The 23,498-nt window shown below is 43.8% G+C and overlaps 1 protein-coding gene across 1 annotated transcript; it reads left to right on the top strand.

Moving 5' to 3' along the window:
* Window positions 1-144: 144 nt before the first annotated feature.
* LOC143612323 (vestitone reductase-like) lies at window positions 145-22,940 on the top strand. The gene is made up of 4 exons (XM_077086341.1): window positions 145-290; window positions 21,836-22,363; window positions 22,445-22,640; window positions 22,734-22,940. Exons 1-4 carry the CDS (start codon window positions 176-178, stop codon window positions 22,870-22,872), a joined length of 978 nt encoding a protein of 325 aa, XP_076942456.1. The 5' UTR covers window positions 145-175; the 3' UTR covers window positions 22,873-22,940.
* Window positions 22,941-23,498: the final 558 nt, after the last annotated feature.

Here is a 23,498-nt window from a genome sequence, read left to right on the forward strand (position 1 = left end):
TGACTAACTAGTCAAACATGTATTGGTTGGCTACCATGGACACGGCGTATGTCACACCAAGTTTTAAATCCACGTCACTTGTGACACGTGGATCCACTTAAGATCATATATAAACAAGCATCTCATCGTTCCAAATGACCAAATCAAACATAAAATCTGATACTTGAAGATCAAAATGGATAAAGGAAGCATTTGTGTTACTGGAGGAACAGGCTATTTAGGATCATGGATCATCAAGAGGTTGCTTGATGATGGATATTATGTGAATACCACCATTAGATCTCATGCAGGTTATATTATTTTATTTATTTATTTATTTATTATATATTGTTTTTTTGAGGATATGATCATCCTTCACCTACCTTAATGGGTTATGAGTGTTTATGGTTCAGTTTGGGTCGGTTTTGAGCTAAAACCAAAACTTTTTTTTATTTTTGAAATCATTAAGTTTTTCTGTTTTTGTTTTGGTTGCGTACCTGCGTTTTAGTTTTTCGGGTTTTGTCATTTTAGGTTTAAAACTTTGGGCTAAAAAAAGTTTGTTAAAAAATAATGTATTTAGGTACAAGCTATTTTGTTAATTAATAACTAACTAGGTTTGAACCCCGCCGCGTTGCGACGGCTTGACGCAAATTCGGTCAGTATCAGTTAAGTTTGTCACGACAACTATACTAAATCAAAAAATTATATGTGAACGCCAAAAGCACAATCTGATAGAAAAATAAATTAGTAAACGTATAGCTTATGATACAAAAACTAATATAAGTAAAACGACATTTATTCGGTTGACAAATTGCAGGCATTGTGACGAAAATTCGGTCGGTATCTATAGGTTCGCCACAACACTAGAACTAAACCCAAAAAATAATTTCGAAAATTTGACATATTTAAAAAAAACAAAACAAAACAAACACGACGTTGTGACGAGTCGACATACATTTGGTCGGTAACGATTAGGTTCGTTATCGTACAAGAAGTAACATAAAAAATAATTTCATTATTGGCTAGGTTTGTTAAACAATAACACGGATGTTGCGGTGACGAGGTAATTTCGAAAAATTGACATAATTAAAAAAAAAACAAAAAAAACACGGGCGTTGCAGCGAGTCGACATGCATTTGATCGGTAACAATTAGGTTCGTTATCATACCAGAAGTAAACATAAAAACTAATTCCATTATTGGCTATGTTTGTTACGACATCGAAACTAAATAAACAATAACGCGGGTGTTGCGGTGACGAGGCGTTGCGTTTTTAATTGGCGTTGCTTAAATTCGTTACAATACCGAAACTAAATCTAAAATTCAATTTTCTCAAATTATTATACTAAATAAATAAACCTTAAAAAAAGAATCTAAATTAAAAGGCCTTTTAAAAATGTGATGCCACACCCCACCAAAATTAAAACAATAAATAGATTAAAAAAATAATGCATATATACAGCCACAAGGATTTGAACTCTAGCACCTTAATACCAAAGAAGTTAGCAAAATACACCTTGGCAAACACACTATCACTAACACACTTGCTTCATTGTTGAAACTAAAATCATAAATATTAAAACAGTTGGTTTCTAAAGAAGGGCTTGTGGCACCAACATTTGACATTTATCTATATATATAATTGATTAATTATTATATATTTGGGCAAAATGTTTGAGTTGCGTATTTATTAAAGTTTTATAAATTACTTGAAATAAAAAATGAAAATCTAGAAATTTGGTTCGGTTCGATTATATTACATGCAAAATCAAAATCAAATAGTAAGGTTTTTACAAAAACATAAAACTAAATCATCGGTTTTTGTTATGGTTGGGTTTTTCCCAATATATGAATTATGCATCTAAACGTCTACGTGTTCGTAGTTTAACTATAAAGTTTTCCCAAAATTTTTATTTATTTATTTTTCTTAATCAACTAATAACTTACTTATGAATACATCTAAAACGGTTAATACAGGATTTAAACTCTTAACCTTTAAAAGTCTCCACCTTTAGAAGGAGGAAACACATAATAATGTTCTTTGGTAAAATACAATGATTTATTTTTTAATTACAAAAAAGGTGAATTAATAAGTGTCATTATTATCTATTTGGAGCACATATTACACAATCAACTAATAACTTTTAGCTTTTTATTTGATTTGGTTTTAAATTACATTAATAGCTGTCATTATTATTCTCAGCTGTCTAACTTATACTCGTTAATATCATTTTCTGGATGAGACTAACTTTAGAAAAGTTGTGTAGAATACCATTTGATTAAAATGAACAAACAATATTCTTTTAAGATATCACATACCATACCTTCTTGAAGAGGTATGTACCCGCCTCAACACCGAACGGGGCGGGTCAACCCACAAGATATATACAAGACATTAGAAGTCAAAGATATTATCAAGGTACAAAGCCAAAACTTATGCTCAAGCATCACATGCTTGCACATATCACATATGCTCAAGCATCACATGTGCTCATGCATCACATATGCTCGCGCGTATCACATGCTCACGCATCATATATGCTTATGCATATCACATCGTGCGTGGCGCATCCGCGCGCGGCGCATATCACATGCTCGCGCATCATACATGCCCACCCATGCGCGTGGGGCATCCGCGCGTGACGCGTATTACATGCTTGTGCGTATCACATCTGCGCGTGAGAATAAAGAGAAGACCTCGCGCATCCTCAGGATGGGCGCATATCACACGTGCACATAATCAACCTCGTCCTTATCCAAATCAGGATTGGGGCAACCTTGATTGTGCACGTCAGACAACCTTCCAGAAGGCATCTTTTTAAGGAATAAGGATATGCTGATGTTGACAGCTGCTAAATGAAAGGTGGACAGCTCAGCATGACTCATGGGTTACCACGTGATCATAACCAATGAAAAAGCACCAGGTGTCTCCAGGGACACGTGGCGCAAATCGATTGGAGGAGGCCAACAAAACCCTAATTTGGTCTCAGCTCAATCAGTGGAAACCCTAGCACTATAAATACATCATAACGTACACAGTTACAGAGACATTGATTCACATTGAAGCATATTCAATCACACAATCATACAGAGTAACATACAGTATTCAGCATTTTAAGCAATACTTCCCAAAATTCCCTTACTCTCACATTATCATCTTCTCCTACATATACTTATTCTCACGCCGGAGGGTTACCCCAAAGAGGACCCCTCTGTCCCTTTCTGAGGGGTAAGTAACGGCGCTGTTCATTTTGTAGGTGGAAGAACACAGATCCAGAAGAACCATCGGTGAAATAGTATAATCACACCCGAGAAAAGTAGATCTGCTACCAGTGAGTAGATCCACGTTTCTCCATTGGCGCCATCCACTGTTACATCGGCAATCAGATCTCATCAGATCTACATAAAAAAAATCAATCACCATGGTTTCTGGCGTTCGTAACGTTGATCAAGCTCTGGAGGATATTGAACGTGAGGGTGTTAACGACGGACAGCAGGTTCTGAGGGTTCCGCGTGATTCTACGCGTACCACCAGCAACCGTCCCTTCGTCACAACCCCTCACGGCCAGACTGAAACTCCTCCAGACGATCTCACGTTACAAAATATGGCCGGCGCGAAACTGAAAGGACCAATGGGTCCAGAAGAAGAAACAAATGATCCGAATGAATGGCTCATAAACGAGCAGCGGCGTCTGATGGAAAAGTACAATGAAATGGTCAAACAGAAGAAGCTAGCCGACCAAACACAAAGGCAAGCGTTTGATAAGCAGACTACAAAAAGGCCGCGCGCGCCGGAAGAAGGACATTCTGTTCACACTGCACACACTGAGTTCAGTGATGAAGAAGTGCATAGCATGAGGAAGACGCGGGATACTCATGCAGGAGGCTCACAGCTCCGCGCGCCTGTGAACATGGCGCCTGGAGCCAGAGCCGATCTGGATCTGCACATGCCGTACAGCCCACCAGTCAGAGGGCAAGTGGACGTAACCACACCCTACAGACCAGCCATCTTGGTGAAACACTCAAAGTTCACTGCGCGCATCGCGCAGGCTCCCATCCAGCACAAGACCAAGATGCCAAGTGGTTTGGGTAAATATGACGGCACGACAGATCCAGACGATTTCTTGCAAGGTTTTTACAACACGGGAAACCTAGAGAGCTGGACGATGCCAACATGGTGTCATATGTTTGCTCGCTGCCTAACGGGCGCGGCGCGGGTATGGTTCGAGAGCTTGCCGACTGGGCAAATTGATGGGTTTGAGGAACTATTAGAAAAGTTCCAAGCCCACTTCGTACAGCAGCGCAGGCACACGCGCGATCCTGATGACATCATGCACTGCGTACGCAGGAATGATGAAACGATTGAAGATTACATCACTCGGTTCAATCAGGAGTCTCTGGCAATCGGAGGTATAACCGAGCAACTCCTGCGCGTGGCCTTTATACAAGGCGCGCGCAGTGATCAATTACGACGAGCTCTCGTAAGCAAAGATGGCATGCCCACCACGTGGGCCAAGTTAATGGAGGCATCGCGAGTTTTCGCGAGAAATGAAAAACAGATTGCCCAAGATAGGGCAAGAGAAAGAGCGCATCAGGCTGAATCACCGCGCAGCAAAGAGAAGAGGGCCGAACAGAACTCTGTATGGTCCAGGTTGCAGCCAACAAGTTTTTCTTCCGCAGAAAAGCAAGCGCAACCAAGCTCACCCCAGCCCCAAAAAGATGTTCGTAATCGCGGGGAGGGTGACAAGAGGGAGGGCGGCAGAGATCGTAGCAGACCTCTGCCAAGAATATGGACACCCCTCACTAAAACACCTTCACAGGTGTTAAGTACTGAGAATGTTCAATTCAAGCCCCCCAAGCAACTACACTACAAGGGACCACAAAACAGTGGCAAATATTGTGAATTTCACAGGTCCCCGGGCCACAACACCGACGCATGCCATCATTTAAAGGATGCGATCGAGAAGGATGTAAAATCAGGCAGGCTGGCTCACTTGGTGAAAAACCAAAGAATAGAAGATGAGCAACCGGAAGGAGCCTCTGCCAGCAAGAAATACAAAAGAATCTGTGTGGCTGAAGGGGGACGACAAGGGCAGACGTCAAAAAAGAGAAGCGTGCAAATCCACGGAGATTGGCGCGAGCAGCAAGTCATCTTCCCAAGAATCAGGGGAGGCCCTTCAATAAGCAGTCCTCTCGTCATCACCACACACATTGCTCATTACGAAGTGTCAAAGGTCCTGGTGGACACTGGAAGCGAATCTGACATTATGTATGAGCAATGTTTCAGAAAGTTAGACCCGGCAGACCAAGCGCGGCTAGAAATTGTGAACGCACCAATCTGTGGTGTTTCAAATGAAATCATCCATCCCCTAGGCCAGATTCAGTTTGAACTAACTATGGGGGATGATGAGCACAAGCGAGCCGAAGTTGTCAACTTCTTGGTCTTGCCCACCACGTCATGCCACAATATGATCCTGGGTAGGGGAACGATTGCCCAATTTAATGCTGTACCGTCGCCAGCGCACGGCGCATTGGGGTTCCCTACACCAACAGGCGTAACATTTGTTTACCGCGATCATTTGTGCGCAGTGACAAGTACGCCGCGGGAAGGGAGAATGAAACTTCCAATGGCGGACAATGCGCCAGAGAAGTGGATTTTAAACCCAAAATTCCCAGAGCAAACGGTCACAATTGGCGCTACCATTTCAGACGAAACGAGATTGAGAATGAAAAGGTTGCTCACAAAATACACGTCGGTTTTCGCGTGGCAACACTCCGATATGACGGGGGTCCCGCGAGACTTGGCGCAACATTCTCTTAACACGTTCAAGTCGGTGGAGCCAATTGCTCAGAAAAAGAGAATCATGGGGGATGAAAAGGCGAAGGCCATGAATGAGCAAGTGGAGGACCTGTTGCGCGCAAACATCATCCGCCCAATCCGATACCAGACGTGGGTAGCCAATCCTGTGATGGTAAAGAAAAGCAACGGGTCATGGAGGATGTGTATTGACTTCAAGGATCTCGACAAAGCATGTCCGAAAGACTGTTACCCCCTCCCAAACATCGACGCAAAGGTGGACTCCGTGGCGCCATTCAAGCTCAAATGTTTCCTGGATGCCTACAAAGGCTATCACCAGATTCAAATGGCACCACAGGACGAAGACAAGACTGCCTTCAGAACCGACAAGGGTGTTTTTTGTTACACAAAAATGCCCTTTGGTTTAAAGAATGCGGGCGCCACCTATCAGAGACTTATGGATTCGGTTTTCAGTGAACAAATCGGAAGAAATCTAGAAGTCTACGTTGATGATTTGGTGATCAAGAGCAGGGAGGAGAGACAAATGCTCAAAGACATCGAGGAAACTCTTCAGCGCCTAACGGAAGTTAACATGAAGCTCAACCCGAGCAAATGTACTTTCGGCGCGGAAGAGGGGAAATTTCTTGGTGTAATGGTCACTAAGGATGGTTTCAAGGTGAACCCTGAAAAGGTGGAAGCCATCCTTGACATGCCTTCACCATCCACCATGAAAGAGGTTCAGAAGCTGAATGGTAGATTGGTGTCAATCAACAGGTTCCTAGCGAACCACGCCAGCAAATCTACTCCATTCGTTAACACTTTGAGGAACTGCTTGAAGAAGAGCCAATTCAAGTGGACGCCTGAGGCTGAGCAAGCTTTCAGTGAGATAAAAGAATGTCTCATAAAGCTGCCCGCGCTAACAGCTCCACTTCCTGGCGAAACCCTTACATTGTACCTGTCAGCTGGAGACCGCGCCATCGGCGCAGTATTATTGGTGGATCGCAAGGAGATCCAAACGCCAATATACTATGTGAGTCGGGTGCTGACAGACCCTGAGACGCGCTATTCCATCATGGAAAAGTTAGTTTTGTCACTAACACACGCGTCGCGCAAGCTCCATAGATACTTCAATGGTCATCCTATTGAAGTTCTGACTGGTTACAACATCCAGCAAGTCTTGCGACGCCCCGCGCTCTCCGGAAGGCTGACAAAGTGGGTGCTGGAATTAGGTGAACACACGATCACCTATAAGCCCCGTCCAGCAATAAAGGGTCAAGTTTTAGCGGATTTCATCACGGAAATCCCAGAGGGAAAGATTGAAGAAGCTCAGCGCGAGGTAGACCCTCCGCGAGCAAATGATGAAGAAGATGTTTGGAGGCTATTCACTGATGGAGCCTCCAACAGCGAAGGGTCCGGCGCAGGCCTCAAACTGGTGGACCCTGATAATCATGAATATACTTATGCTATTAGATTGGACTTCAAGAGTACCAACAATGAGGCTGAGTATGAAGCCCTGCTGGCTGGTCTGCGCATTGCGCGCAAGTTTGGTGTTAAAAGGCTAGAGGCCCATGTTGATTCTTACTTGGTAGCTGCTCAGGTCAACGGCCTTTATGACGCCAAGGAGAACACAATGCCTCTATATCTAGAGCAGGCAAAAAAGCTCGTTGAGCAGTTTGACTTCTTCAGAATCATACACATCTCGCGCAGCGAAAATAAGTCTGCTGACGCGTTGAGTAAGATGGCTTCAACTAATTTTGATCACTTTGGCAAAGATGTCAGGGTGGAAGTGATGAGCAACCCGTCAGTGCAAACGCAATCTGTCCTTGTAATTCATACAACCCCTTCATCCTGGATAACTCCAATAATGGAATTCCTGAAGGAGGGGAAGTTACCGGACGATCGCGCACAGGCGAGAAAGATAAGACACAAGGCGCAGAACTATGAACTACTTGATGGTACATTATATCGACGCTCTTACCTTGGACCGCTCATGAAATGCCTGGATGCTGAAGAAGCAAGCTATGTGATTAGGGAGATTCACGAAGGAATCTGCGGAATACACGCTGGCCCGCGCATGGTGGTTGCCAAGGCAATGAGCTCAGGCTACTATTGGCCAGGCATGTACTTGGATGCGCTAAAAGAAATCCAAAAATGCAAGGCATGTCAGAGCTACGCGCCAAACACCATGCGGCCAAAGAACAACTTGATTCCGGTGACCTCTGCATGGCCTTTCCACAAATGGGTCATTGATATTGTGGGGCCCCTGCCGCAAGCGCAAGGGCGAGTGAAATTTTTGGTAGTGGCGATAGACTATTTCACAAAATGGGTTGAGGCCAAGCCACTAGCAAAAATCACAGCTGAGGCGATGAAGCAATTTATCTGGAGCCACATCATTTGCCGTTTTGGCCTTCCTATGGAAATTGTGAGCGACAATGGCAAACAATTCACTGACAGGAAGATATCCAGCTGGCTCAAAGAATTGCACATCAACCAAATCTTCACTTCGGTCTACCACCCTCAAGGGAATGGCCAAGTGGAGCGCGCGAATCAAAGTTTGTTAAATGGGCTGAAGAAAAGGTTGGAGGGAGAATCCCATTCTTGGGTCGAAGAGTTACCTAATGTCCTGTGGGCGCACAGGACATTAAGCAAAACTAGCAATGACGAATCCCCGTTCAGCCTAACCTATGGGACAGAGGCTATGATCCCAGCAGAAATTGGATGCCCATCCCATAGGGTACTCATGATGAGCAAGACTGATAACGAGCGCGAAAGAAGATTGGACCTCAACTTGCTTGAAGGACGCAGAGAAGCGGCTATCATCAATGAAGCCAAATACAAGAAAAAGCTGGAAAAATATTATAATCAGCGCGTTAAAGAATGCCACTTCAAGAAAAATGATTTTGTCCTTCGAAACAATGAAGCTAGCCGCGCGATACCCCCAGGAAAAATGTCCCCCAATTGGGAGGGACCTTATCAAATTTCAGAAGATTTGGGGAAAGGCGCGTACACTTTAAAAGATTTGAATGGAAAAAAGATAGCGTGGAACGCGGCACAGCTTAGAAAATGCTTCATGTAAAAGTTCAAATATGTAATCAAGGCTTTTAAGCCATCATGAATGATGATTCGCGCTATCTTTCAATATTTGTTCTATTACCTTTGCATACATGTTTCACACTTCCTTTATTAATTTGGAGCAATATGACAACACTATATTGACTTCAAAACAAAATAAAACGAAGTAAAACATACATGCGCGAGCCTTAGCTCAAACGCGTTAACGAGTCTTAACTCTAAAACGTCAGGGCCTTAGCCCAAACCTACGAGCCTTAGCTCAAACACGTTAATGAGTCTTAACTCTAAAAACGTCAGGGCCTTAGCCCAAAACAAAGAGCCTTAGCTCAAAACACTCACAAACATCCATCTTACATCCCGCGCAGCCTGATCATAAGAATCCTTAAACACAACTAAGGCAAAGTACATGCCATATCATAGTTGTTAAGGTCTCAGGTCGAGGTCGCGCGCGGAATCATAGTGGATATCTGAGTAACACATGCTGACATGTAATGGCTAAAACTCATACTTCCATATAAAAACCGCGCGACAACGACGCGCAAAAAAGGAATTGAGAAAAGATATCGCGCATGTCAGCATAAACAAGATACTGCGAAACCACTTACAAAATAGGACTATGGTTAAGTGAATAATTTCCTTACAACCTTGTTCTTATTTTAACGTTCAAGCATATCTTATATCTATACAAGCAAACATGAAGAGATGAATGGAAATGCGCAAGATGTGAAAAAGAGAAAACAAGTTTCATTCCATACAATTGAAATTTACAAGTATGATGAGTTACAAATTACAAGTATAAAAAAAAATATATATATAAAATTTGATGAAGGGCTTCTCAAGTCTCCACGTCGACGTCAGCCGCTTCATCACCCTCATCATCTCCCTCAGCATCTGGCGCGGCCCGCTCCTCATCTCCGAACTGACCATAGTCAAGTTCTTCCTCCTCAATGGAGTCTTCTATCACGACGGTGTCAGGAGCTTTCGCCGCGCCAGAGCCGCTGGCAGGGGCAACATCCCCCGCGCCACCATCATCGCCACCAGCCCTCTCGCATTCATCGAGCAACTTCTTTAGCGCGCCGAGGTCGGGCTGGTCAGCAAGCGCAGCTATCTGCAAATCATTAGAAAAGTATTGAGTACAAAACACTTGGAAAATTAATCAAGAAAAACTCATTAAGGTCGAGGTACCTGCATAAGGATGGGGATGGGAGTATTCATATACTTCTCCCCCACCGCGGCCATGTCCGCGCAGGCCGCGTCGCTCTTGTAAGGGTACTCGGATGGGTTCTTCTTCAACATGCCATATTCATACCCATCCGTAAACCCTTCAGCTCGACCCACCAAGCGCGCGGCAGCATTGCAGTCCATCACAAGGGCCTGAAACTCGGCGGAATATTTCATCGCCAAAGCGCAACGAGTCATGCCCTGTGACACCAGCCATTGGCGATCCTGCGCGAGGCCAACAACAGACGTCTCGAGGGCAGGAACCTGGGAGTTTAATAACTCAACAGTTTCCTTGGTCTTTTTTAGCTCCTCTTTATCAGACGCTGCTGCCGCCAAAATTTTTTCTTTCTCCGCCTGCGCAGCATCAAGTGCTTCCTGGCTGGACGCTGCCGTCGCCAAGGCCTCATCTCTATCGGCCTGCGCGGCCGCCAACTCCTTCTTCAGGCGCGCAACCTCGCTCTCCAGTGATGATTTCTCAGTGATACTCTGGACGATAGCTTGGTCACGCGCCTCCGCCTGCTGTTCCAAGACACGCACTCTCCGCGCGTACTTGGCAACTTCGGCCTCCGCCGCCTGCTGCTTCTCCCGCGCAGCTTGGAGCTCATGCCCGCGCTTAATAAAGGCGGTGTTGGCACTTGCTCGGTTTTCGCTGAGCTCCGCCTGGAGTTTCTCAGCTCGTGCGCGAGCATCAGAAAGGTTCCAGGCGGCCACCTTAGCCTCTCGCTGGGCTTCCACAAGAGCATCGCGTACTTTAATATAATCACGACGAAGCTCCTGGGAGGCAGCAAAGAAAGCCGACCCAGCGAAAATATGGTCATTCAGCAATTCCGCGCGGGTGCGCTCCTCCTGATACCTCCTTTCAGTAGGAGGCACGGCATGAGCCCAGAAGTCCTCGCATACGCCCATGGATTGGAAGGAACTGTCTTCATTAATATTCCATCTCGGGCGGTAAACGTGGTCACCTCCCTGCAAAACACAAGAAATGTTCTAAGTCATAAAACATACTTATATGGAGGTACGCGCAGCGGAGCAACAAATTAAAACATACCTGCGGGGATGAAGCAGAAAAGTCAGCGCCAGCCCCACCTGAAGTCTGCGCTGCGAAGTCTTGTGGCATCGCAGGGCTGGCGCGGTCTCCCAAGGAGTCCTCAGCTTGAGCCCCCTCATCCTCCTCATCTTCTTCAATAGGCCTCTTCTCCTGCGACCTGGAGGGCTCCAAACCAGTTTCGTGGGGAGGGCTGCGTGTAGGAGGAGGCGAGGGAGGTCTCGGCGTCGCCATTTCGGCGCGCAATACGGCTTGCTGCTCCTTTGTAATCCCAATAAGGGGAAACTCAGCACTAGCAGGAGCAGGAGCAGAACCAGCGGCGCCGGCAACGGCGCCAGGAGTGTCACCAGCAACTTGTACGCCAGCTACAACTCCTATGAACAAATCAACAAGGAAAATTGGTTTATGACTGGATCCAAAAGAAAAAATTCAGAAGACAAATGTGCAAAACATACCTTGGCGCAATTCTGTTCGCGCGGCGAACATCGCCATAAAGTTCATTCTACCCTTTTCAGAGGGTAGAACAGGGGACTTCGAAGCAGCCCCCGGCGCAGCCTCAGCACCTTGTGGTGCCTGCGGCTGATCTGCGACCGTCGCCGGTCCTGCAAACATTCAAAGGAGCAAAGTGTAGGTTCCTGAACGCGGATCGTACACGGGAAATCTCTAACAACGCAGGTGCGGAATCCCTGCGTATATAGGTACGAGTGTAGATATTGTAGAGATTGAATACACGAACAATGAACACGAGCTATAAGGTAAACACGTTATATTGAATAACTAAACACGTGACAGTAAGTCACTGTTACAGAGAACAAAACGAAACAAAGCGTAACCAAAAACCCTAACTCACGTCCTCTTCTGTTTCGGCTGAAACAGTGTATTTAAACACGACAACTTCGCCACTGGCGAAGTTGTCAGTAACCTCGCTAAATCAGCAAGTTCGCCATAGCGAACTTGCTGATAACTTCGCTAGTTTACAAAACAAAACATAAACAAACCATTAACTATATTACAGACTCGATAACAAATACTAGACTATGAACTACTGACAAACATGTACCAACAGACTCCCCCTTGGCAGTAGCTTCATATCTTGATCTCTGAGTCTTGTAATCTTGCACTTTCACGCGTGCGCCCCTTCTCTCACACAAACCGACACAACTCCTTGATATTTCCTCGCTTGATCCTTCCAAGCAGGAATGTAGAAGATCTTCTTGTTGTTCAGCACTTCCAGATCAGCCTGCGATAGATTAACAAGATGCATCGGGTCATAAACCCGAAGAACTTCTTGTTCGTCCTCATCTTCCATAACCGCCTCAGCTGTCTCGCAATCCACATACCACCATTTCAGATCTGTTAGGACATTCTTGGGCATGACTCTCATTGGTACTTCCTTCAGATGTCGGACTGGTTTATACTTCATAACCATCCATGGTTTTCCGTCAGCCCTCATTCCCCTATCTTTATCTTCTATCAATCTTCCTTTCTGAGGCTTTAGCAGTTCAAACTTTTTGTCTTTGATGGCTTCTTTCCAGACGATCTTTTCAATAATTCTCGCCATATTATCGTTACTTCTGTTAATTAGCCCCAGTCTTGCTAACTCTTTCACCTCGCATTCCGGTAGGGAGTTTAGAGATCTCAATAATCTTTTAAAGTATTGAATGCCGTCGTACCTTTTGATCACAAATAATTTCAACTCTTTGTCGTACAACCAGCATATAATACCTTTCTTCGACTCTGCATAGCCCTTTATATTATACGTCTTTCTAAACATTGTTGGCACTGCAGGCTTCTTAGTTTTAACAAACCATTGAGCACACCCTTCTTTCCAATTTGGTTGCTCCTCCCATACCGTATCATCTACCACATTCTCATCTCCCAAATCTGCTCTTTCAACAGCTGGAATCTCATGTTCCACTGCATCATCCACGATCTCTCCTTCTTCCAACACATTCACCACATCAATATTTTCTCCAATCCTTTCAATTTCCTCCACGGGCAACACATCATCGTCATCATCATTCACAAAGTCATCAACCTCCTCCTCATCTAACTCCTTCAAAGCATCGATGACGTCTTCAACATCAGCATCGTCATCAACATCCACAACATCATCACCCGCTGCATCAGTTGACTCCCCCTCAGCTGTGGAAGCCCCAAGATCCTGAGAGGTTCTTGGCAGCTCACCACCTGCACCCGAAGGTGCATTGGGATCATCGTCATGATCTTGTCGTCTTTTAGTCCTCAGTTCATCGCCTCTATAGCTTATCTCCCCCTGAGATGCCAAGAACTCCTTCAAGGTATCTATTACGTTCCTATGCTCAACCTCAACCAAGAGTAATCAGTAAAAAAAAACATAAAACTATCTAAAAAAAATTTAAAGTATAAGGGATCAAATTTCAGTCTAGTTAAGGACTAGCACGTTTTAGAAAAGATCCTAACAGGAATCATACTAACTATGTGACTGTCACATAGATCCGTGTTTAGCTGTATTATGACATAAAGAGACAGGTTGTAAGCATGTAAATAACTTAAATGGTTTTCATCGTTTCTGTGATACGGATTAAGGTTCAGTTAAGCTCAAAAATTTAAGTTGGCAACAACTCAGAGGTAATGATATCTTCTATCTATTCTCAAAGCGTATTTGGCTATACCCAAGTCACCCCGAATTGACTTCGACCCATAGTGTCTGATTATCCTGTAGATACACATTGTCTGCTTCCCGGTCTCTTCTTACTCCAGACTTGAGAAGTCTTGATTGTTACTATTTCTCATAAGTACAAATATTTTTTTTTTTTTTTTTTTTTTTTTTTTTTTTTTTTTAAACAAACATTCGTATTGACTTCGGAGTATTAAACCACTGCAAGTCCCGAATCTGGATCACTGCAGTGTCTTGAAATGCTTTCTTCACGGGAATCAGAACACTAACGGGCTCGTGTATGACTGGGTAGTTGCTTTTCTGCCTATCATTCGGAAAGATCTGTATGAAGACATACAAAACTCTTAAGAAGTTTCCACGTAAACTCGAGTAATTTAAGTTAGTATCACATACACTTTTACGCACCATAAAAATCACCATGACATACAATGATTGTTCTAAAGTCTTTTAAGCTTAATAACTTCACTAGTTAAGCCCACACAATCAGTATATATATCATTTTCCAAGGTTGGATCAATTTTCTGTTAAACACAGCAAAGAACTTCTTACGAAGTAATAGACTTGAAAAGTAATTTCATTTCCCAAAAAAAACATTTTGACTTCAATCGCCCCGATCACGACAAAGTCTTCAGGTAAACGGCAATCCTGAAGATCCAATGGATCAACTGGACCGACCACATACTAGTATGTGTCCTTGTAACTAAGTATGAACGACTAATTTTCAGCGACAGAAAGAAAACACATCATAACCGCCCCGGTCACTTTCAGTCATCTGGTTAATGGCGACCCTCATTCTCTACAAGTAGGAACGAGGACCAAAACATATCCGAGAATATGTCCATCAAACTGAGGTAACCGACTAATTTTAAGCAATAGTGACGTTTTTTTTTTTTTTTTTTTTTTTTTTTTTTTTTTTTTTTTTTAAATAAACACAAAAAAACATGGTTACTCGTGATTGAGCTTCAGCTCTTCAACAAAGTTCATATTTTCTAACGTCATCTTCCCGTTAGTTACCGTATCCCTTCCTGTTATTTTGCCTCCACTCTCACCGGCAAAACTGACTCTCGCTCCTTGAACAGGTTTTAAATCTTGTAACAAATTTTGTTACCAGTCACGTGCCGGGAACAGCCACTGTCCACAACCCAAAGATTATTGGAAACCCTGTTCAACTGTTCCTGCACAAATAAAAGAGATTATTAAAATTTGGGGACCCAAGACCTCTTGGTCTTGGGTCGATTAACCTTCTCAACCGAACTCACACACCTTGGCTGACCAAAGTTAGCATTAGAAAAATTTCCACAAGTCCTAACAGGATACCTCCTTGGAGACTGATAGTGAGGCCAACCAAAACGACGCACATTAAGAGACACAAAAGAATTATAGCATTTGGTTTGGTTATTAGTAGTGTAAAAACGAGATGTGTTTCTTTGAAAACCTGTATTATCTCTCAAATTTGAATGGTTTTCATTTTGAACATTTAAACGATTACCAAAAACCTTAGTCTCAGTTTTCGAGGGCCTCACCTCTCTGATGCGTTGCTTCAGAGGGCAATCAGCAACAAGGTGCCCTGTTTGATTACATCTAAAACAACACCTATGTTCAGCTTTCTTTTCAGCAGATGTTTTAGATGTGGAGGCAGTATTACCAACCGTACGTCTCACATAAGGTGGGACATATGGGTTGAGTGGAGTACTCATTTTAGTTGATTTAACTTTTTCTCCACTAGTGGGTAACACTACCTTCTCTTTTGTCTTACCCGACTCGGATGATTTACCCGAATCAGGTGAGACTGGACTTGAAATAGAGACTTTCACACTTGAAACAGGCGAACTCATTTCGCCACTACTAACGCTTGGTTCTTTACTTGTAACCTTGATTGGAGCTGTCTGAGGAACTTCGAAATCAACAGATTTCTGAACACTAGGATTAAAAGTATAATTGTGGTTAAAAGGTGGTGGAACCTCGTGATAACCAATTCCTCCCCTCTTCGCAGAGGTACCTTGATCACTAACGAGATGATCAAGAATAGCTGAGGAATTTCTGAACTGCTCAAGTTTGCGGTTCAGTTCCACCACTTTCACCTGGTGGTCAGCAATCTGCTTTTCTCGATCAGCAATAAGTTTAGTTTTTTCTTCTAAAACCTCATAACTTAGATCAATTACTTCGATTTTCTCAGCAAGTTTTGTTTTTAAGCTTTTAACGTCTTTTTCACATGCTTTTATTTTAACTTTATAACTGTTTTCTCTTGCTTTCATAAAATGGTGATCTTCTTTAAGAGTTTTAAATTCAGCATCTAAACGAACATACTGATCAGTTATGGTAGCAAGTTGCTCAGACAATTGCTCACATTTATTACAAATAGGCTTAGTACTTACCTCGGAGAGTTGATCCTTGTTATCTGCCATGAAAGCTGCTTCTTTTCCAGTAGCTTTCTCTTCTCCAGTAATCTTCTCACATTCTTCATTCTCTACCTTAGCCATGTTTGCCTGCTCACCAGTTTCATTCGAATGCAGGTTCCAGTTGTATTCACCTGCTTCTCTGGACATCATGGCATTGATTTCTTTATTAACCTCAGTGTGCTGTGCAGACCGGCCTTGACCACGTTCAACTCTCTCGATTCTGCAGTCTTTAGCAAAGTGCCCATTTTGTTGACAATTATAGCACCTCACTTTAGACTTGTCGAACCCTGGCCTGCCACCAACAAACTTTCTCCCCGTCTTCCTCATAAACCTCTTCACTCTCCTTACTATCATAGCCATCTGCCATTGTAAATCCATCTCTTCCATATCATCAGCATCTATTTGATCATAGTCTTCATCCAGCATCGCTGGATCAACAACCTTTCCTTGAATATAGTTTTCATATGAAGCAATAAACGAAGCATAGAGTGCAAACTGCTCTTCAGCAGATTTGACACTCATTGGCATCTTAGAGTAGTTATTGCTTGAAGCACTGGGAGAGAAACTACTCTTGGATGCTTGAGGTTTTGAAGCACTTGATCCTCCAGCAACAAAGCAAACATCACCGTTCATGTTTACTGACATATTCCCTTCATGAGAAGAGTTAGAACCTGACTCTCCTTTGGAGTAGTAAGCAGCAGATTCAGGCTTCGAACTTGAGCCTGAGTTAACTTTGGCACCATACATACCAGGGTCTTGAACCTGATCCATTGGCGTCTCTTTACGAACCATATTAAGCTCAAAGGTTCTGAGCTTGTTTACTGCTGTCTCCAAGTCATAATTAGGAAAGTCTTTGTCTTCCCTCATTAGAACAGTGTACATTTCCCACTTCGGTGGGAGAGCATCGAGAAGTTTCTCAACTATTTCCTCCTCTCTGTAAGCAATAGAATAGTTGTTCAGCTCCGTCATTAGATGATAATATCGAGTGATAATATCATCGAGCGATTCGTTCTTCAAATACTTGAAGACAGAGAACTGGGTCTTTAATAGCTTAATCTTCGAGGCACGAATACCAGCGTTCCCTTCGAATCTATTCTCAAGAGCATCCCAAAGCTCTCGTGCAGAAGTGTACTTCCTGAATGTATGGAGAATCTCTTGAGGAAGAGCCATAGTAATTGCAGCATGGGCCTTGCTCTCGGCCTCATACATCTTTTTCTCTTCTTCCTCCATCTGGCTGTACTTCTTTACCACATCCCGACCTTCGTGTTCCATTGACGGTGGAATATATCCATCCTGGATGCACACCCACATCTTTGCATCCTGGTATTTAATATACTGAATGAACCTATCCTTCCACGCCACAAAATCGGTTACTTTCAGCAATCTTGGGGCCTTAGTAGCAGATCCCGCTTCGACTTCCATTTTGACTAAGTCTGAGATGTTGATTGATGACATCCTTCTTGAAGACTATATTTTTTTTTTTTTTTTTAAATTTCCGGGAAATTTTGTCGAAAGAAAAAAAAAAAATTTTATTTTTGCCAAACTTTTTCTGAAGACTTCCCGACTGATAAAAATGGCTTGGGCAAATTTTCGTGTAAGCGGGCGTTCCAGACTCTTTTTTTTTTTTTTTTTTTTTTTTTTTTTTTTTTTTTTTTTTTTAACTTCGCCGAGAAGTCAACTTCGCCCAAAGTCAACTTCGCCTGTTCGTAACTTCGCTAAGGCGAACTTATGAGGTAAGCGAAGTTGTGGTTAACTTCGCTAATCCTTATATCTTCGCCAAAACCCTAATTTCAGTGACGGCAACTTCGCCTGAATAATGATAACTTCGCCAGAAGAACTACAACTTCGCCTGATGAACTGCAGATCTGGAAAACGGATTTTAACGACGATTCCAATGGATTGAAAGCTTAAACACACCGGTAGGAAGCTAAACAGAGCAAAAACACCACAAACTTGTCCCGGTAACACTCGAAATGAAACGAAATCTACACCCGCGTGAAATCCCGAACCTCACAATCGAGCCGATGGCTCTGATACCAATTGTAGGTTCCTGAACGCGGATCGTACACGGGAAATCTCTAACAACGCAGGTGCGGAATCCCTGCGTATATAGGTACGAGTGTAGATATTGTAGAGATTGAATACACGAACAATGAACACGAGCTATAAGGTAAACACGTTATATTGAATAACTAAACACGTGACAGTAAGTCACTGTTACAGAGAACAAAACGAAACAAAGCGTAACCAAAAACCCTAACTCACGTCCTCTTCTGTTTCGGCTGAAACAGTGTATTTAAACACGACAACTTCGCCACTGGCGAAGTTGTCAGTAACCTCGCTAAATCAGCAAGTTCGCCATAGCGAACTTGCTGATAACTTCGCTAGTTTACAAAACAAAACATAAACAAACCATTAACTATATTACAGACTCGATAACAAATACTAGACTATGAACTACTGACAAACATGTACCAACACAAAGGTTTAATAATAATTCAATCAGATGAAGATAAGCAAAGTATACCTGTCGCAGGCGCGGCACTGCTTCTCTCTTCAGCCGCGCGAACGGAGGAGGTGACGCCACCATACCTCAAGTGGACAGGAGGTCTGCCCACTTTCACAGGCAGGGAAGCTAAAGAAACCTTGGTGGTAAACACCTGGGTTTCCTTAGGTCCCTTCGTTTGAGCATGGGGATGAGCGACAGGGGTGTCATCTTTCTTCTGTTTCTTACTGCCCCCTGCGCCAGATTTCCCCTTAGCTTTGCGCTTTAGTAGGGGCGCCTCCTCTTCCTCCTCCTCCTCTTCCGCGAGCTCCAGCTCGTAGTTTTCGAGCGCATCTGCAAATACAAGCAACAGAACTGTTAATAAACTTTGGTATTCTAAAGGAATAAGCATAAGTGCGAAGGCTTACCAGGCGCGTCACTATCAAAGTCAAATTCCAGATCCACTGGGATGAACATGTCATCGAAGCGATCTGGGAAACCAACCTCCCCAGCGCCAAGCGCGACGGAGCCACCCTCCACTTGATCATCATAAGCGGCGTGGATATAATCCCTGGTGACTGCGCAAAAACAAGTCAAGTGATATCAGCAAAAGAATTATGTTCGCGCAGAAAAAGAAATAAAGCAATGAAATAAACTTACACAACCCGTCGACTTGGATAACGGGCTCAAGCGCGCTGTCGGCCCACAGCCTACTCATGCTGACCCCCACCAGCGCCTCCTCGCGAATTTTCTTGGTGGGAGATGGTTCGGCGGACAGTTTCTTAACCCAGGCGCCGGTTGGGTTCTTAATAACATCCGCATCCGCGGGCGCAGAATCGATCGCGCGCATCGTCATGCGGATGGGGATTACACCAGCCCTGATGTAGAAGAACCTCTCAGACCAGTCATGAAGGCTCTTGAATGATACGGTGCTGCACTTAACCTTCTGACTGCGAGGAATAAAGGAGATCCAAGAATCTTGGATCTTGGGCTTGTAATAAAATTGAAAGCGCCGAGGGGTGGGCTCCTCGCGCTGTGATTTGCACATGAACTCGAAATGAGTCATGCGCACAAGTCCAAACGGATGGACTTGGGATATATGAATCCCGAAAAAACGTAACACCGCGCCTACAAACCTTGTCATCGGAAGACGAAGGTTGCAGTGGGTGAAAAAATGGGTGTACAGTGAAATATAGCCGGCAGGCGGGTCCGCCGCCGTTTGCCCGGCCCCAGGCAACATGCAGCCAAACAGGGCGGGAAAACCCTGTGACGAGATGAGGCTGTCGAGATCGGCCTGCCTCAATTTGCAGGGGATTTCATTCCACCTTTTCGGGGCCTTGGTCTTCCCTACTTCCTCCGATGTGGTCTCAACAACCCTCATCCCCTTGCCCTTCTGCTTCAATGTCGACATCACCACAGATTTCACACGGCGTCTTCGGGAGGCAATAGAGGTGATGGAGGGGTTAGAGGAGTCTGAACTATCAGACATACAACTGCAGCAGCAGATAATCGAGGATTCGAAACGATGAATACACTCAAATCAGAATATTAAAGGCAGAAATTCGAAAATTTGCAACAATGAAGATGAAGACAGAAAATTTCTTAAGGGCCTTCTTTTATAGGCCCAGGAGAGAGAAATTTGGCAACTGATCGGATTTCACGCGCCCCCACTCGCAGCTGTAAGCCAACGTGGTCGCGGCACGTGTCCTTGACACTGTCTGAGGTGACATGAAAACGTAACGGACCTGCCACGGAGCAGAGACGCGCCCCCACTCGCAGGTGCAAACCAATGCGAGCGCGACACGTGTTCAAGACAGCTGTGCGAGGGGACATGAAAGGCAACTGTAGCACCTCGAGCACACGAAACGTCTGACACGTTTACGGCGCACGTCACCACCAACTAACCACGTGTTTGGACCCTTCGTTTCAACCAAATGGATAGAACTTCGCGCAACGATGGAAACAACCAAGAAAACGACAAAACCCCATTAAAAGACCAAATCAGTAAGTCTAATATCTATCTTACCGCGCTCGCGCGAGATAAGACACACATTAGACTGGGGGGCTTGAAGAGGTATGTACCCGCCTCAACACCGAACGGGGCGGGTCAACCCACAAGATATATACAAGACATTAGAAGTCAAAGATATTATCAAGGTACAAAGCCAAAACTTATGCTCAAGCATCACATGCTTGCACATATCACATATGCTCACGCATCACATGTGCTCATGCATCACATATGCTCGCGCGTATCACATGCTCACGCATCATATATGCTTATGCATATCACATCGTGCGTGGCGCATCCGCGCGCGGCGCATATCACATGCTCGCGCATCATACATGCCCACCCATGCGCGTGGGGCATCCGCGCGTGACGCGTATTACATGCTTGTGCGTATCACATCTGCGCGTGAGAATAAAGAGAAGACCTCGCGCATCCTCAGGATGGGCGCATATCACACGTGCACATAATCAACCTCGTCCTTATCCAAATCAGGATTGGGGCAACCTTGATTGTGCACGTCAGACAACCTTCCAGAAGGCATCTTTTTAAGGAATAAGGATATGCTGATGTTGACAGCTGCTAAATGAAAGGTGGACAGCTCAGCATGACTCATGGGTTACCACGTGATCATAACCAATGAAAAAGCACCAGGTGTCTCCAGGGACACGTGGCGCAAATCGATTGGAGGAGGCCAACAAAACCCTAATTTGGTCTCAGCTCAATCAGTGGAAACCCTAGCACTATAAATACATCATAACGTACATAGTTACAGAGACATTGATTCACATTGAAGCATATTCAATCACACAATCATACAGAGTAACATACAGTATTCAGCATTTTAAGCAATACTTCCCAAAATTCCCTTACTCTCACATTATCATCTTCTCCTACATATACTTATTCTCACGCCGGAGGGTTACCCCAAAGAGGACCCCTCTGTCCCTTTCTGAGGGGTAAGTAACGGCGCTGTTCATTTTGTAGGTGGAAGAACACAGATCCAGAAGAACCATCGGTGAAATAGTATAATCACACCCGAGGAAAGTAGATCTGCTACCAGTGAGTAGATCCACGTTTCTCCACTTCTAAAGAATAAATTGAATTTATTTTTCCAAATTAAGCCCAAAGTTACATTAAAAAACCTCATTGAAAACCTTATAATTTGTAGGCTCAAAGAAAGATGTGAGCTATCTCACAAACCTACCTGGTGCATCCGATAAGCTTAAAATTTTCGATGCGGATTTGACCAAACCAGAGACCTTTGAGGCCGCAATCAAAGGTTGCATCGGTGTGTTTCATGTTGCGCACCCGATGGATATCGGGAGCAAAGATAGTATAGAAGTTGTATCCGAAAAATCTATCAAGGGTAGTTTGGGTGTTTTACAAGCATGTGTTGATTCAAAGACGGTAAAGAAAGTTGTGTACACGTCTAGCGTGTCAGCAGTTTTGTTTAGCGGGAAAAAACATAATGGGGTCTTAGACGAGGAATCTTGGAGTGATGTGGATTATATTCGCAATGACATTAAACTTGGAGCCTGGTATCATATTTCAAAGACACTGACTGAGAAAGCAGTCCTCGAGTTTGGTGAGAAAGAAGGATTAGATGTTGTGACGGTCCATCCCTCGTTTATTCATGGCCCATTTCTTGGCTCTCGATGCCCACATTCTGTGCGCGACGTGATGGCTATGATCTTTGGTAAATTGTTAATATCGCTAACAACTCTTAAGTTAATAATTTTGTGAAAGTAACAACAAAATCGAACTATATAAATTTCAGGGGACACCGACAAGTATGCAATGCTACTGAGGGCTCCTTTTGTTCATGTTGACGATGTAGCTAGCGCGCACATTCATCTTTTTGAGGACCCGAATGCGAAAGGGAGGTACATTTGTTCGAAAACTGAAGTACCCATTGAGGAATTGTACAAGCTATTATCAACCAAATATCCGGAGTATAAAATACCAAGTATTGGGTAGGTTTTAATATTTATTTTAAGTCGTGTTTAATATTTGTGTTAATTGGTGAAACAAATAAGATATTAATCTCCTAACCGTGTTTTTAATAGCCTTTTGAAGTCGGATGACGCTATGTTCCCAAGCGTCTCTTCTAAAAAGCTCTTGGGCACTGGATTCGAGTTCAAGTACGGGGTGGAAGAAATGTTTGATGATGCAATTGAGTGTTGCAAACGAAACAACATATTGTAGCTTTTGAAGCTTGAGTGTGCAGTGGGAGATCCAAGATTTCGAAATAAAGTATGTGCGGTTTGATGTGATAAACCCAACTACTAGAACTTATTGTGTATTTGTCTTGTTTTGAGCTTTGAATGTTAAAAACCCGTCTAATGTCTCCCCTTCGTATTTACGTTATGTGATGTCTTCTAAACATAAATAAGAAAACTACAAGTCAATGCTAAAACTTAAAAGTTAAACACAGAAAAATAATATAACATATAACACAAAGTTGTAATGGTACATCTAATCAGTTTTTTCAGATGTGTATATTGGGATTTTTTAGGAGAATAATTAAAAACTTATGTTTATCATAGACACAAAAATACTTATTCCAAACAGGCGGGTCTAAAGGTGCACAAAATACTTGGTTCTGGACCCGGCCTGGAACCCGGCCCACGGGTAGGATTTCTCCCCGAGCTGTACCCAGAACACGAACCGACTCGAACCCGCCGGAACCGGAAATACCCGGTCAAAACCCGACCCTACTTGAAACCCAAAAGAAAAACCCATAAAACCCAGCCAAATACCTGACCAGGCCTAGAACCGGTTCCTACCCGATCTGGTTTTGACTTTTGTTGATCCTATCCAAAACCGGTTGC

This window comes from Bidens hawaiensis, unplaced genomic scaffold (assembly GCF_021521415.1).
Source record: "Bidens hawaiensis isolate Kalapana, Puna unplaced genomic scaffold, B.hawaiensis_p1.1 tig00002236_1, whole genome shotgun sequence".
Lineage (NCBI taxonomy): Eukaryota > Viridiplantae > Streptophyta > Magnoliopsida > Asterales > Asteraceae > Bidens > Bidens hawaiensis.